The 15107-nt window shown below is 37.3% G+C and overlaps 1 protein-coding gene and 1 long non-coding RNA gene across 2 annotated transcripts in view; one reads left to right on the forward strand and one right to left on the reverse strand.

Moving 5' to 3' along the window:
* Positions 1 to 15107, forward strand: part of LOC123733384 (uncharacterized) — a 325585-nt gene that overhangs the window by 177366 nt on the left and 133112 nt on the right. The gene's annotated exons all lie outside the window — the stretch shown is intronic.
* On the reverse strand, positions 1259 to 7098 carry LOC145876424 (uncharacterized). The gene is made up of 2 exons (XM_082972195.1): positions 6554 to 7098; positions 1259 to 3269 (listed from the first exon to the last, which is right to left on the reverse strand). Exons 1-2 carry the CDS (start codon positions 6882 to 6884, stop codon positions 2449 to 2451), a joined length of 1152 nt encoding a protein of 383 aa, XP_082828321.1. The 5' UTR covers positions 6885 to 7098; the 3' UTR covers positions 1259 to 2448.

Here is a 15107-nt window from a genome sequence, read left to right on the forward strand (position 1 = left end):
TATAACTTGTTTTTTAGGAGGGGTTCTGAAAGACACTATGGGGTGTCCACTGGAAGTTGACTAGTAACAACAACTGGGATCTAAAAGACACCCACCATGAGACCCACTAAATCTGCCCAAGAAGAGGAAAACAAAAGAAAAACCCACACCAAACTTAAAGACAGGAAGTAAACCAAAAAGGTGGAGCAACTAAAGGTGTTGACTCTCCACATGTATCAAGACAACTGGAGCACTGGGCCAGACACTCTTAAATAGAACCTGGACCAGCTCAGGTGAAACACCTTCCCACTAACGAGATGGACAAGCCAGCACAGGTGTAACACATACTGACTAACGAGGTGACACCAATCAGTGCGTCCTACGTGCTAACGAGCTAGACGTGCTGACGAGCTAGACGTGCTAACGAGCTAGACGTGCTAACGAGCTAGACGGGCTAACGAGCTAGACGTGCTGACGGAGCTAGACGTGCTAACGAGCTAGACGCGCTGACGGAGCTAGACGTGCTAACGAGCCAGACGTGCTAACGAGCTAGACGTGCTAACGGGCCATACGTGCTAACGGGCTAGACGTGCTAACGAGCTAAAGTCCAACCTCAAAACATAAATGGAAAAACCAAAGCCTGTAACACCTTAAGACAACAAATATATCCTATATTTTTGTTGGACAAGTTTGCTCACCACCAACAGAAAACAACTTCCATTTCATATTAAAATCAACTAAAATGCTTCACCTCCTGTCAACAATTAAAAACAAGAAAAACACACGTATTTCTAAATAATAATATACAATTGAAATATTTTTTTCTCCTTTTTCTCTTCTTTCTATAGAATCCTAAAACTCACTAGCTTCTAGAACTCTCGTCTTCCTAAAACTCACTAGCTTCTAGAACTCTCGTCTTCCTAAAACTCACTAGCTTCTAGAACTCTCGTCTTCCTAAAACTCACTAGCTTCTAGAACTCTGGTCCACTTGGAACGAGCCCAAACAAAACTCATCTCCAATACGGAAAAAGTCCAAATAAATTGTGATCAAATGTACACCCCTTGGTTAATATGTATTGGCAATAATTAACTTAATGGTGAGGCATGGAATAATAAAACGTATATTTTGTCAGGCTGAATGTTTGAAATATGAGGTGATGTGAGACATGATTCTTCAGTAGTGGAATAAAGACAATTAACGCTTGAATGTTGTGAAGAAATACTGGATTGATGTAGGATTGTTAATAAAATTGATTACAGACCAAATGATTATACTGCGTCCATGTGTATTTATTTCTTTATTTTAACCTTCATTTAACAGTAACCGAAAGGTTGCTGGATTGAATCGCGAGCTGACAAGGTAAATCTGTCGTTCTGCACCTGAACATGGCAGTTAACCCTCTGTTCCCCGGTAGGCAATAATTGTCAATAAGTCAGTTATGAACAAATTCTGATTTTCAATGACGGCCCAACGCTCTAACCACTAGGCTACCTGCAACTAAGTTGAAATTAAGTTGTTTTCAAGTCACTGAAAAAACTTGGCATAGTCTTCTTTTCAACGTCTTTTCAATTACATGTTGCTAGGTGGGATATCCCCAATGTCAAAACACAGTTTAAACGTGTCCAAATCAATAACCAATAAGCAGAAACAGTTTGGGATGAATTGAAAACCTAAACATAACATGTGCTATATACACAAACATCTGCCACAATAATCATATTACTTGTATTTTTTAAAACAAGCACCTTATAAACTGCACCAGAAACGCTGTTGTTTTGACAAGTAGCAATAAATCACTGATATCGATTAGGGGGGAAATCAGGTTGTACGTGCTGTTGAAACTAACACAACTAAAAAACACATGGAAATGGGAGATATATTTTACCTCACTGGTTAGAGGACAACCTGCAGAAGACAGTCAGCTACATTTTGGAGTGATACATTTAAATGTAGGGGTCGCTAAACAAAGGAACTTATTTGTCATCACTCATCGATATCATGTTGAAATCAATTATGCAAGAGGAGGGACATGAGGTTGCACATCCTGTTAAAACGAACAGCTGAAAAACCACATGGAATCTGGAGGTAATGTGTACATCCCTGGTCAGAGGACAACTTGTAGAAAGCTGCTAGCTACATTTTGAAGTGTTGCATTTTGATTCAAGTGGGTCACCAACGTGGTAAGTGTAACACAACTCTTTTTTTGTTAGTCATTTTTTGTTAAATCACATAAATAGTAACTCTTCCATTTCAGAGCCTGGATTTTCCCCCTGAGGCTAATATCCATATCATGTTGAAATCAATAGAACAGGGGACAAACGTTTAGGATTCTACATTGTGACATCATTAAAATACTCCTTCTACAATGTTAAAACATTCTACATTGTGACATTAATTCATAGATATCATGAAACAACTTCTTCATGTATGTATTTTCTGATATTTGATCAGAGATTTTTTTTATCAGATTATCTCTGGTCACAGGTATGAGGTTTCTCTCCTGTGTGTGTTCTCTGGTGTTTAGTCAGACCACCAGACTCAGTAAAACTCTTCCCACACTGACCACAGCTATAGAGTTTCTCTCCTGTGTGTGTTCTCTGGTGTACTGTCAGCTGGCTAGATTTAACAAAACTCTTCGCACATTGACCACAGCTATACGGTTTCTCTCCTGTGTGCGTTCTCTGATGTAAAGTCAGATGGTCAGATCTAGTAAAACTCTTCCCACATTGATCACAGCTATAAGATTTCTCTCCTGTGTGCGTTCTCTGGTGTAAAGTCAGATGGTCAGATCTAGTAAAACTCTTCCCACATTGATCACAGCTATAAGGTTTCTCTCCTGTGTGCGTTCTCTGGTGTAAAGTCAGCTGGCCAGATGTAGTAAAACTCTTCCCACATTGATTACAGCTATAAGATTTCTCTCCTGTGTGTATTCTCTGGTGCACTGTCAGATGGCCAGATTGACTAAAACTCTTCCCACATTGACCACAGCTATAAGATTTCTCTCCTGTGTGTATTCTCTGGTGTAGAGTCAGACTGCTAGATGCTGCAAAACCCTTCCCACATTGAGTACAGCTATAAGGTCTCTCTCCTGTGTGGATTCTCTGATGAATTTTAATGCCTGATGAGGTGAATCTCTTCCCACAGTCAGAGCAGCAGTGAGATTTTTTCCCTGTGGATCTCTGCAGGTGTTTATTGAGGTGTTCTGATCTGGAGAGACTCTTCTCTGCCTCTTCAGCATCAAGAGGTTGTTGAGACTCCCCAGAGGATCCACAACTGTCCCGCCTCTCTCCTGTGTGAACAACAAAGTCAGACAGATGATTAAAGGCCCACAACAGCGGTAATCCACTGTAAAAGGTGATGCCAACAGCGGAGCCATGATGTTGGACAACAATTGACGTCTGTAATGAATGTAAAAATTATTTGACAATTGTCTTAAAATGAGCAAGAATAGTCATATATTGTCTTGTTTTCACATTAGTAGTAAAATCGATGATGGTAGGCTAGAAATAAGTTATTCATGTTGTTGAAACTCGAAGCAGTGTGCCAGACAACTCTTTGTATCCAATGTAGGCCCCTTTTTGTGTTTAATAAAATTGCGGCACGAGGGCGATGCACACACAATTTGATTGCATAAACTCCTCCCTGCTAATGAGGAACCCACTAGTTATGGATGTAGTATATCTGGTAATGAGGAAACCGCTAGTTATGGATGTAGTATATCTGGTAATGAGGAAACCACTAGTTATGGATGTAGTATATCTAGTAATGAGGAAACCACTAGTTATGGATGTAGAATATCTGGTAATGAGGAAACCACTAGTTATGGATGTAGTATATCTGGTAATGAGGAAACCACTAGTTATGGATGTAGTATATCTGGTAATGAGGAAACCACTAGTTATGGATGTAGTATATCTGCTAATGAGGAAACCACTAGTTATGGATGTAGTATATCTGGTAATGAGGAAACCACTAGTTATGGATGTAGTATATCTGGTAATGAGGAAACCACTAGTTATGGATGTAGTATATCTGCTAATGAGGAAACCACTAGTTATGGATGTAGTATATCTGGTAATGAGGAAACCACTAGTTATGGATGTAGTATATCTGCTAATGAGGAAACCACTAGTTATGGATGTAGTATATCTGGTAATGAGGAAACCACTAGTTATGGATGTAGTATATCTGGTAATGAGGAAACCACTAGTTATGGATGTAGTATATCTGGTAATGAGGAAACCACTAGTTATGGATGTAGTATATCTGAAATGGTGAGCAAAGATTTTAGTTTTTCACAATGTATTCTGAATGTGAATGGGGGAAAACTCAGGGGAGTAACCTCCATTTCCAGGTTGATGATGAGTTCATTTCACACTACTTTGGATTATAATTGTAAGGCTTGTTTGAATTTCCTGCTTAATATAATGTTTGTGTCGTCATCGCAAATCAACCACTTTGTACTTAAAAAAACACTTCAACCAGTAAAATGCTCTTTGGCTTTTCCATCAGCCTGACAATGAGGGTTTGTACACTGTTTGCCAAATTGGCCCATAACTTCACCTAACAACAATCATACCTATGTAATGAACGAAGAAGCACTTTGGTTGTTGTTGCATGACACACAGTGTCCTATAGGACCCATAACAATAACATAGACCTACTGTAGGACCCATAACAACAACATAGAGCTACTGTAGGACCCATAACTTCACCTAAAAACATAGACCTACTGTAGGACCCATAACTTCACCTAACAACAACATAGACCTACTGTAGGACCCATAACTTCACCTAACAACAACATAGACCTACTGTAGGACCCATAACTTCACCTAACAACAACATAGACCTACTGTAGGACCCATAACTTCACCTAACAACAACATAGACCTACTGTAGGACCCATAACTTCACCTAACAACAACATAGACCTACTGTAGGGCCCATAACTTCACCTAACAACAACATAGACCTACTGTAGGGCCCATAACAACAAATATAGGAAAATAGCTCTGTGTGTTGAACAATAGCCTATCCATCAAGGAACATTTCTCTACACATTATGAGCAAAGTAGGGATGTTGGATCCAACGTGGAGTGTATCTCTGTGTCCAAACAGACTAACGAGACCCTACTGTAAATCAACCAGACAATAACACATTATAAACATCCATTTGTTAGGGATGTTGGATCCAACATGGAGAACGGCATAACTGTCTTTACCAGAGTAATGAATGAAGAAGCACTTTGGTTGTTGTTGCATGTTGTGGCTTCTGTCATGTGACTGTCATTCAGAAAATGATTTCCTGGATCAGCTGATGATAGTTGAACATGTGACTGTAACTAAACAGCTACAGTATTAAGAATGATGTGTAATTATTGAAGAACTGCGTTAATGACAGTATCCATTTGGGTGTTGTCAATAAAGTTAAGGTGACTCTCGGTTAGAACCATTGGATTTAGTAAACTCTGAAATGATTTAGGATTTCTGTTCCCATGAAAACTGTTTTCCCAGCGTAACATAAGGAGACACTAAATGTTACGTAGGTAGAGAGCATTTCAGAGATCTGAATACAAAAAACTGTCCTAACAGGACAATAACCTAAACCACAAGGCCAAATCTACACTGGAGGAGCTTACCAAGATGACATTGAATGTTCCTGAGTGGCCTAGTTACAGTTTGGACTTAAATCATCTTGAAAGTCTATAGCAAGACTTGAAAACGGCTTTCTAGCAATGATCAACAACCAACTTGACAGAACATGAAGGATTTTAAAAAGAATAATGAATATTCACATGAAGATCAGTCTCCTATTGGATGACATCACGACTTCCCATCAAGCCAACTCCTTGGAGGCCTTACTATGACATCATTCACTCCTTCTAGTTTGCAGTTGTTAAAAAAAACACTATTTTACTCAAAACATTTATTTGTTTCCCATTAGTGTGTTTATACTTTACTGTATTTATATATCACTTTTCAACAGGAAAAGTTTAAAAATCCCTGGAGGACGTCATGAACAATTCATACAGTACAAAAACATATTTGAGTGTAGAATGCCCTTTTAAAAATCACACATTAGTTCAACAACTGCAGAGTTTGTGTCCCTGTTTTATAAGATAGTACTCACTGTATTTACTGGTGTTAATCAGATCAATGTCCCTGTTTTATTAGATAGTAATCACTGTATTTACTGGTGTTAATCAGATCAATGTCCCTGTTTTATTAGATAGTACTCACTGTATTTACTGGTGTTAATCAGATCAATGTCCCTGTTTTATTAGATACTACTCACTGTATTTACTGGTGTTAATCAGATCAATGTCCCTGTTTTATTAGATAGTACTCACTGTATTTACTGGTGTTAATCAGATCAATGTCCCTGTTTTATTAGATAGTACTCACTGTATTTACTGGTGTTAATCAGATCAATGTCCCTGTTTTATTAGATAGTACTCACTGTATTTACTGGTGTTAACCAGATCAATGTCCCTGTTTTATTAGATAGTACTCACTGTATTTACTGGTGTTAATCAGATCAATGTCCCTGTTTTATTAGATAGTACTCACTGTATTTACTAGTGTTAATCAGTTCTCCAGTCTTCTCTTCTTCGTGCTCCTCTAATGTGACAGTAATCTCCCCCTCTTCATCTTTCACTCCAAAAACTGCATCTTCCTCCTTTTCTTTCACAGTAACATCCTCCTCCTCTTTCACTCTGAACGCGTCTTCCTCTTCTTTCACTGTAACGTCTTTCTCTTCTTTTTTCACGGTAACAGCCTCACCCTCTACTTGTTTTTGTATTGTAACAGCCTCCTCCTCCTCCTCCTCTTTCACGAGAGCTTCTTTCTCCGTCCAACAGACCTCTTCTTTAGCAGGAGGAGAGTAGCTTAGTGAACTCATGGTCGGGGATGTTAGCTAGCTAGGCTAGTGCTAACTTAACCAGCCAGCTAGTTGACTTACAACGTAAATATTAAATTAAATGGGGTATCTAGTTGTTTCCACATAAGTATGTTTAAAGCAAAGTGACAAATAAACCACGAAATTGTCTAAAGAACTTGAATGTTCCGACTTTGTCGGCTAGCGAGCTACCGAGGTGGCTGCAGTTGTTGAAGAAGCGTTCCGTCCACTAGATTATACGTCACACTAGAAACATCGCCTGAAAGACACATATCGCCATCTGCTGTCTGGAGGGAGGAAACGCAGTTGAGGAGGGAAAACTATTTTTATTCTTCATTGAATTATAATATTATAAAGCAGTTTAGGGAAACGTTTTTTTCTCTCCATTAAATATTAATATTATATCAACACGTACAAAAAGCAACAAGTGCTGTTTGATTAATTCCGTTTTTTATGAGAATTTAAAACAAACTCTACATCTACTCCACTGTATTTACTGGTGTTAATCAGATCAATGTCCCTGTTTTATTAGATGGTACTCACTGTATTTACTGGTGTTAATCAGATCAATGTCCCTGTTTTATTAGATAGTACTCACTGTATTTACTGGTGTTAATCAGATCAATGTCCCTGTTTTATTAGATAGTACTCACTGTATTTACTGGTGTTAATCAGATCAATGTCCCTATTTGACTCAGTCAAAAAACAAGATATCAAAATAAGCACCTAGTTATTAATACCCTTGATAAAGATGAGCAAAAATGTATAAAATAAATCAACTTTAACCACTACCAGGATATTTTAGCCCAAAACCTGGTTACCTCTCTGCTAGGAGGCTGAAACTTGGCCATAAGTGGATCTTCCAGCAAAACAAAGAAACTGTAAATTGGGCACAAAATCAAAAATGTTCTATGGCCAACTCAGTCTTCGGACTTGAACTCCATTGAAAACCTGTGGTTTGAATTGAACAGGGCAGTCCATAAGACAGACTAAATAAATCAAGGACCTGGAGAGATTCTGTATGGAGGAAGGGTCTAAGGTCCCACCCAATGTGTTCTCTAATCTCATTAAACATTTCAGTGTCGTTATTCTCCCAAGGGGAGGGTGCTGGAGTTTTGAAAACATGGGAGGCAATAATTCAGACCCCTACCTTTTGAGAATTACATGATAAACTAAATCTCTTTCTCTGAGCAATTCTATTAGTATAAAATAATATAATTTCTGTATTTTTTACATACAATATAGCTCAGTATTTTAATTATTTATTTAATAGAGTCGTTTATCTCATCTTTATCAAGGGTGTCAACAATTTTGTCCCCCACTGACCTCCATACTGCTGCTACATGGTGTAACAATACATCATGTAGATGTCTATAATGAACAGACTAGGTCTATACTGCTCCTACATGGTGTAACAATACATCATGTAGATGTATATAATGAACAGACTAGGTCTATACTGCTCCTACATGGTGTAACAATACATCATGTAGATAGATATAATGAACAGACTAGGTCTATACTGATCCTACATGGTGTAACAATACATCATGTAGATGTATATAATGAACAGACTAGGTCTATACTGCTGCTACATGGTGTAACAATACATCATGTAGATGTATATAATGAACAGACTAGGTCTATACTGCTCCTACATGGACTAACAATACATCATGTAGATGTATATAATGAACAGACTAGGTCTATACTGCTCCTACATGGTGTAACAATACATCATGTAGATGTATATAATGAACAGACTAGGTCTATACTGCTCCTACATGGTGTAACAATACATCATGTAGATGTATATAATGAACAGACTAGGTCTATACTGCTCCTACATGGTGTAACAATACATCATGTAGATGTACATAATGAACAGACTAGGTCTATACTGCTCCTACATGGTGTAACAATACATCATGTAGATGTATATAATGAACAGACTAGGTCTATACTGCTCCTACATGGTGTAACAATACATCATGTAGATGGATATAATGAACAGACTAGGTCTATACTGATCCTACATGGTGTAACAATACATCATGTAGATGTATATAATGAACAGACTAGGTCTATACTGCTGCTACATGGTGTAACAATACATCATGTAGATGTATATAATGAACAGACTAGGTCTATACTGCTCCTACATGGACTAACAATACATCATGTAGATGTATATAATGAACAGACTAGGTCTATACTGCTCCTACATGGTGTAACAATACATCATGTAGATGTATATAATGAACAGACTAGGTCTATACTGCTCCTACATGGTGTAACAATACATCATGTAGATGTATATAATGAACAGACTAGGTCTATACTGCTCCTACATGGTGTAACAATACATCATGTAGATGTACATAATGAACAGACTAGGTCTATACTGCTCCTACATGGTGTAACAATACATCATGTAGATGTATATAATGAACAGACTAGGTCTATACTGCTCCTACATGGTGTAACAATACATCATGTAGATGGATATAATGAACAGACTAGGTCTATACTGATCCTACATGGTGTAACAATACATCATGTAGATGTATATAATGAACAGACTAGGTCTATACTGCTGCTACATGGTGTAACAATACATCATGTAGATGTATATAATGAACAGACTAGGTCTATACTGCTCCTACATGGACTAACAATACATCATGTAGATGTATATAATGAACAGACTAGGTCTATACTGCTCCTACATGGTGTAACAATACATCATGTAGATGTATATAATGAACAGACTAGGTCTATACTGCTCCTATATGGTGTAACAATACATCATGTAGATGTATATAATGAACAGACTAGGTCTATACTGCTCCTACATGGACTAACAATACATCATGTAGATGTATATACATCAACTATACATCAACTATACATAATGAACAGACTAGGTCTATACTGCTCCTACATGGTGTAACAATACATCATGTAGATGTATATAATGAACAGACTAGGTCTATACTGCTCCTACATGGTGTAACAATACATCATGTAGATGGATATAATGAACAGACTAGGTCTATACTGATCCTACATGGTGTAACAATACATCATGTAGATGTATATAATGAACAGACTAGGTCTATACTGCTGCTACATGGTGTAACAATAAATCATGTAGATGTATATAATGAACAGACTAGGTCTATACTGCTCCTACATGGACTAACAATACATCATGTAGATGTATATAATGAACAGACTAGGTCTATACTGCTCCTACATGGTGTAACAATACATCATGTAGATGTATATAATGAACAGACTAGGTCTATACTGCTCCTACATGGTGTAACAATACATCATGTAGATGTATATAATGAACAGACTAGATCTATACTGCTCCTACATGGTGTAACAATACATCATGTAGATGTACATAATGAACAGACTAGGTCTATACTGCTCCTACATGGTGTAACAATACATCATGTAGATGTATATAATGAACAGACTAGGTCTATACTGCTCCTACATGGTGTAACAATACATCATGTAGATGTATATAATGAACAGACTAGGTCTATACTGCTCCTACATGGTGTAACAATACATCATGTAGATGGATATAATGAACAGACTAGGTCTATACTGATCCTACATGGTGTAACAATACATCATGTAGATGTATATAATGAACAGACTAGGTCTATACTGCTGCTACATGGTGTAACAATACTTCATGTAGATGTATATAATGAACAGACTAGGTCTATACTGCTCCTACATGGACTAACAATACATCATGTAGATGTATATAATGAACAGACTAGGTCTATACTGCTCCTACATGGTGTAACAATACATCATGTAGATGTATATAATGAACAGACTAGGTCTATACTGCTCCTACATGGTGTAACAATACATCATGTAGATGTATATAATGAACAGACTAGGTCTATACTGCTCCTACATGGTGTAACTATACATCATGTAGATGTATATAATGAACAGACTAGGTCTATACTGCTCCTACATGGTGTAACAATACATCATGTAGATGTACATAATGAACAGACTAGGTCTATACTGCTCCTACATGGTGTAACAATACATCATGTAGATGTATATAATGAACAGACTAGGTCTATACTGCTCCTACATGGTGTAACAATACATTATGTAGATGTATATAATGAACAGACTAGGTCTATACTGCTCCTACATGGTGTAACAATACATCATGTAGATGGATATAATGAACAGACTAGGTCTATACTGATCCTACATGGTGTAACAATACATCATGTAGATGTATATAATGAACAGACTAGGTCTATACTGCTGCTACATGGTGTAACAATACTTCATGTAGATGTATATAATGAACAGACTAGGTCTATACTGCTCCTACATGGACTAACAATACATCATGTAGATGTATATAATGAACAGACTAGGTCTATACTGCTCCTACATGGTGTAACAATACATCATGTAGATGTATATAATGAACAGACTAGGTCTATACTGCTCCTACATGGTGTAACAATACATCATGTAGATGTATATAATGAACAGACTAGGTCTATACTGCTCCTACATGGTGTAACTATACATCATGTAGATGTATATAATGAACAGACTAGGTCTATACTGCTCCTACATGGTGTAACAATACATCATGTAGATATACATAATGAACAGACTAGGTCTATACTGCTCCTACATGGTGTAACAATACATCATGTAGATGTATATAATGAACAGACTAGGTCTATACTGCTCCTACATGGTGTAACAATACATCATGTAGATGTACATAATGAACAGACTAGGTCTATACTGCTCCTACATGGTGTAACAATACATCATGTAGATGTATATAATGAACAGACTAGGTCTATACTGCTCCTACATGGTGTAACAATACATCATGTAGATGTATATAATGAACAGACTAGGTCTATACTGCTCCTACATGGACTAACAATACATCATGTAGATGTATATAATGAACAGACTAGGTCTATACTGCTCCTACATGGTGTAACAATACATCATGTAGATGTATATAATGAACAGACTAGGTCTATACTGCTCCTACATGGTGTAACAATACATCATGTAGATGTATATAATGAACAGACTAGGTCTATACTGCTCCTACATGGTGTAACTATACATCATGTAGATGTATATAATGAACAGACTAGGTCTATACTGCTCCTACATGGTGTAACAATACATCATGTAGATATACATAATGAACAGACTAGGTCTATACTGCTCCTACATGGTGTAACAATACATCATGTAGATGTATATAATGAACAGACTAGGTCTATACTGCTCCTACATGGTGTAACAATACATCATGTAGATGTACATAATGAACAGACTAGGTCTATACTGCTCCTACATGGTGTAACAATACATCATGTAGATGTATATAATGAACAGACTAGGTCTATACTGCTCCTACATGGTGTAACAATACATCATGTAGATGTATATAATGAACAGACTAGGTCTATACTGCTCCTACATGGTGTAACAATACATCATGTAGATGGATATAATGAACAGACTAGGTCTATACTGATCCTACATGGTGTAACAATACATCATGTAGATGTATATAATGAACAGACTAGGTCTATACTGCTGCTACATGGTGTAACAATACTTCATGTAGATGTATATAATGAACAGACTAGGTCTATACTGCTCCTACATGGACTAACAATACATCATGTAGATGTATATAATGAACAGACTAGGTCTATACTGCTCCTACATGGTGTAACAATACATCATGTAGATGTATATAATGAACAGACTAGGTCTATACTGCTCCTACATGGTGTAACAATACATCATGTAGATGTATATAATGAACAGACTAGGTCTATACTGCTCCTACATGGTGTAACTATACATCATGTAGATGTATATAATGAACAGACTAGGTCTATACTGCTCCTACATGGTGTAACAATACATCATGTAGATGTACATAATGAACAGACTAGGTCTATACTGCTCCTACATGGTGTAACAATACATCATGTAGATGTATATAATGAACAGACTAGGTCTATACTGCTCCTACATGGTGTAACAATACATCATGTAGATGTATATAATGAACAGACTAGGTCTATACTGCTCCTACATGGTGTAACAATACATCATGTAGATGGATATAATGAACAGACTAGGTCTATACTGATCCTACATGGTGTAACAATACATCATGTAGATGTATATAATGAACAGACTAGGTCTATACTGCTGCTACATGGTGTAACAATACTTCATGTAGATGTATATAATGAACAGACTAGGTCTATACTGCTCCTACATGGACTAACAATACATCATGTAGATGTATATAATGAACAGACTAGATCTATACTGCTCCTACATGGTGTAACAATACATCATGTAGATGTATATAATGAACAGACTAGGTCTATACTGCTCCTACATGGTGTAACAATACATCATGTAGATGTATATAATGAACAGACTAGGTCTATACTGCTCCTACATGGTGTAACTATACATCATGTAGATGTATATAATGAACAGACTAGGTCTATACTGCTCCTACATGGTGTAACAATACATCATGTAGATGTACATAATGAACAGACTAGGTCTATACTGCTCCTACATGGTGTAACAATACATCATGTAGATGTATATAATGAACAGACTAGGTCTATACTGCTCCTACATGGTGTAACAATACATCATGTAGATGTATATAATGAACAGACTAGGTCTATACTGCTCCTACATGGTGTAACAATACATCATGTAGATGGATATAATGAACAGACTAGGTCTATACTGATCCTACATGGTGTAACAATACATCATGTAGATGTATATAATGAACAGACTAGGTCTATACTGCTGCTACATGGTGTAACAATACTTCATGTAGATGTATATAATGAACAGACTAGGTCTATACTGCTCCTACATGGACTAACAATACATCATGTAGATGTATATAATGAACAGACTAGGTCTATACTGCTCCTACATGGTGTAACAATACATCATGTAGATGTATATAATGGACAGACTAGGTCTATACTGCTCCTACATGGTGTAACTATACATCATGTAGATGTATATAATGAACAGACTAGGTCTATACTAATCTTACATGGTGTAACAATACATCATGTGGGGCTTTAAGGTGATGTTAGTGTGACGTATAATGTAGTGGACGGAACGCTTCTTTCAACAGCAGCAACAGGGGATTTGTAGATCAGTCAGTCTGCAGTCGCCTGCAGTGTCGAACAAGCCCAATACCAAACCAATCAGGTGGTTGTTTGATGAAATGAAGCTTCAGACGTCATTGAAGACGTGCTGCTGATAAAGTGATACAGGCATCGGTACACTGCTTTGAAGTTTACTGCTTAGCGATTTGGACGCAGGCCTCGTAGCTCCGGTATCAAAAGTAACATCCCTACTGACAACAAGGCAGCAGAGTCTACCGTGCTAATGCGTTCCCACTAGATAACACAACCACACAGTATATGAAAGCATGAGGTGTGGCTGACGTTTACAAGCTGGAGCTAGATACCGAGCTAGCATACAAACTCTGTAGCACATAGTGCATTGTGGGTAGTTTAGAAGATATCCGGAAATAAGTTTAAGAAATATGTAACAACGCAAAAACATAACTGTTTGTACTTATAGGTAACCAGATTGTGACTACAACTAAGTTACTAAGTCTTTAACCACACTGTGTTGTTACACGGGTGAGTAAAAACGAACGCTTCCTCCCCTTTAACTTTTTGTCAGAAAATAAAATAAACGTTTTACTCAACTGCGTTACCCACTCCAGTCAGCAGATGGCGGTCTGGGAATTTAAGGCGATGCTGTTGGTGTGACGTATAATGTAGTGGACGGAACTCTTCTTTCAACAGCAGCAACAGTTATTAAGCCTCCTCGGTAGCTTGCTAGACAAAATAGCCGAACCAATAAAGCTCATTAGACGCTTTAGTGTATATTAGCCACTGTGTTTTAAACCCACTTCTGTCGTCTAGTTAGTTATCCGTTTTAATTTCATATTTACGGTGTTGTTGTTATTATTCAGCTAGCGGGCTGGTTAAGTTAGCATTAGCCTAGCTAGCTAACTTGTCCAACCATGCGGTCACTGAGCTACTCTCCTCCTGCTAAAGAAGATGAGGACATCACAGTAAAACAAGAAGTAGAGGG

Source organism: Salmo salar, unplaced genomic scaffold, assembly GCF_965601325.2.
Source record: "Salmo salar unplaced genomic scaffold, fSalSal1 ptg000587l, whole genome shotgun sequence".
NCBI classification, from domain to species: domain Eukaryota; kingdom Metazoa; phylum Chordata; class Actinopteri; order Salmoniformes; family Salmonidae; genus Salmo; species Salmo salar.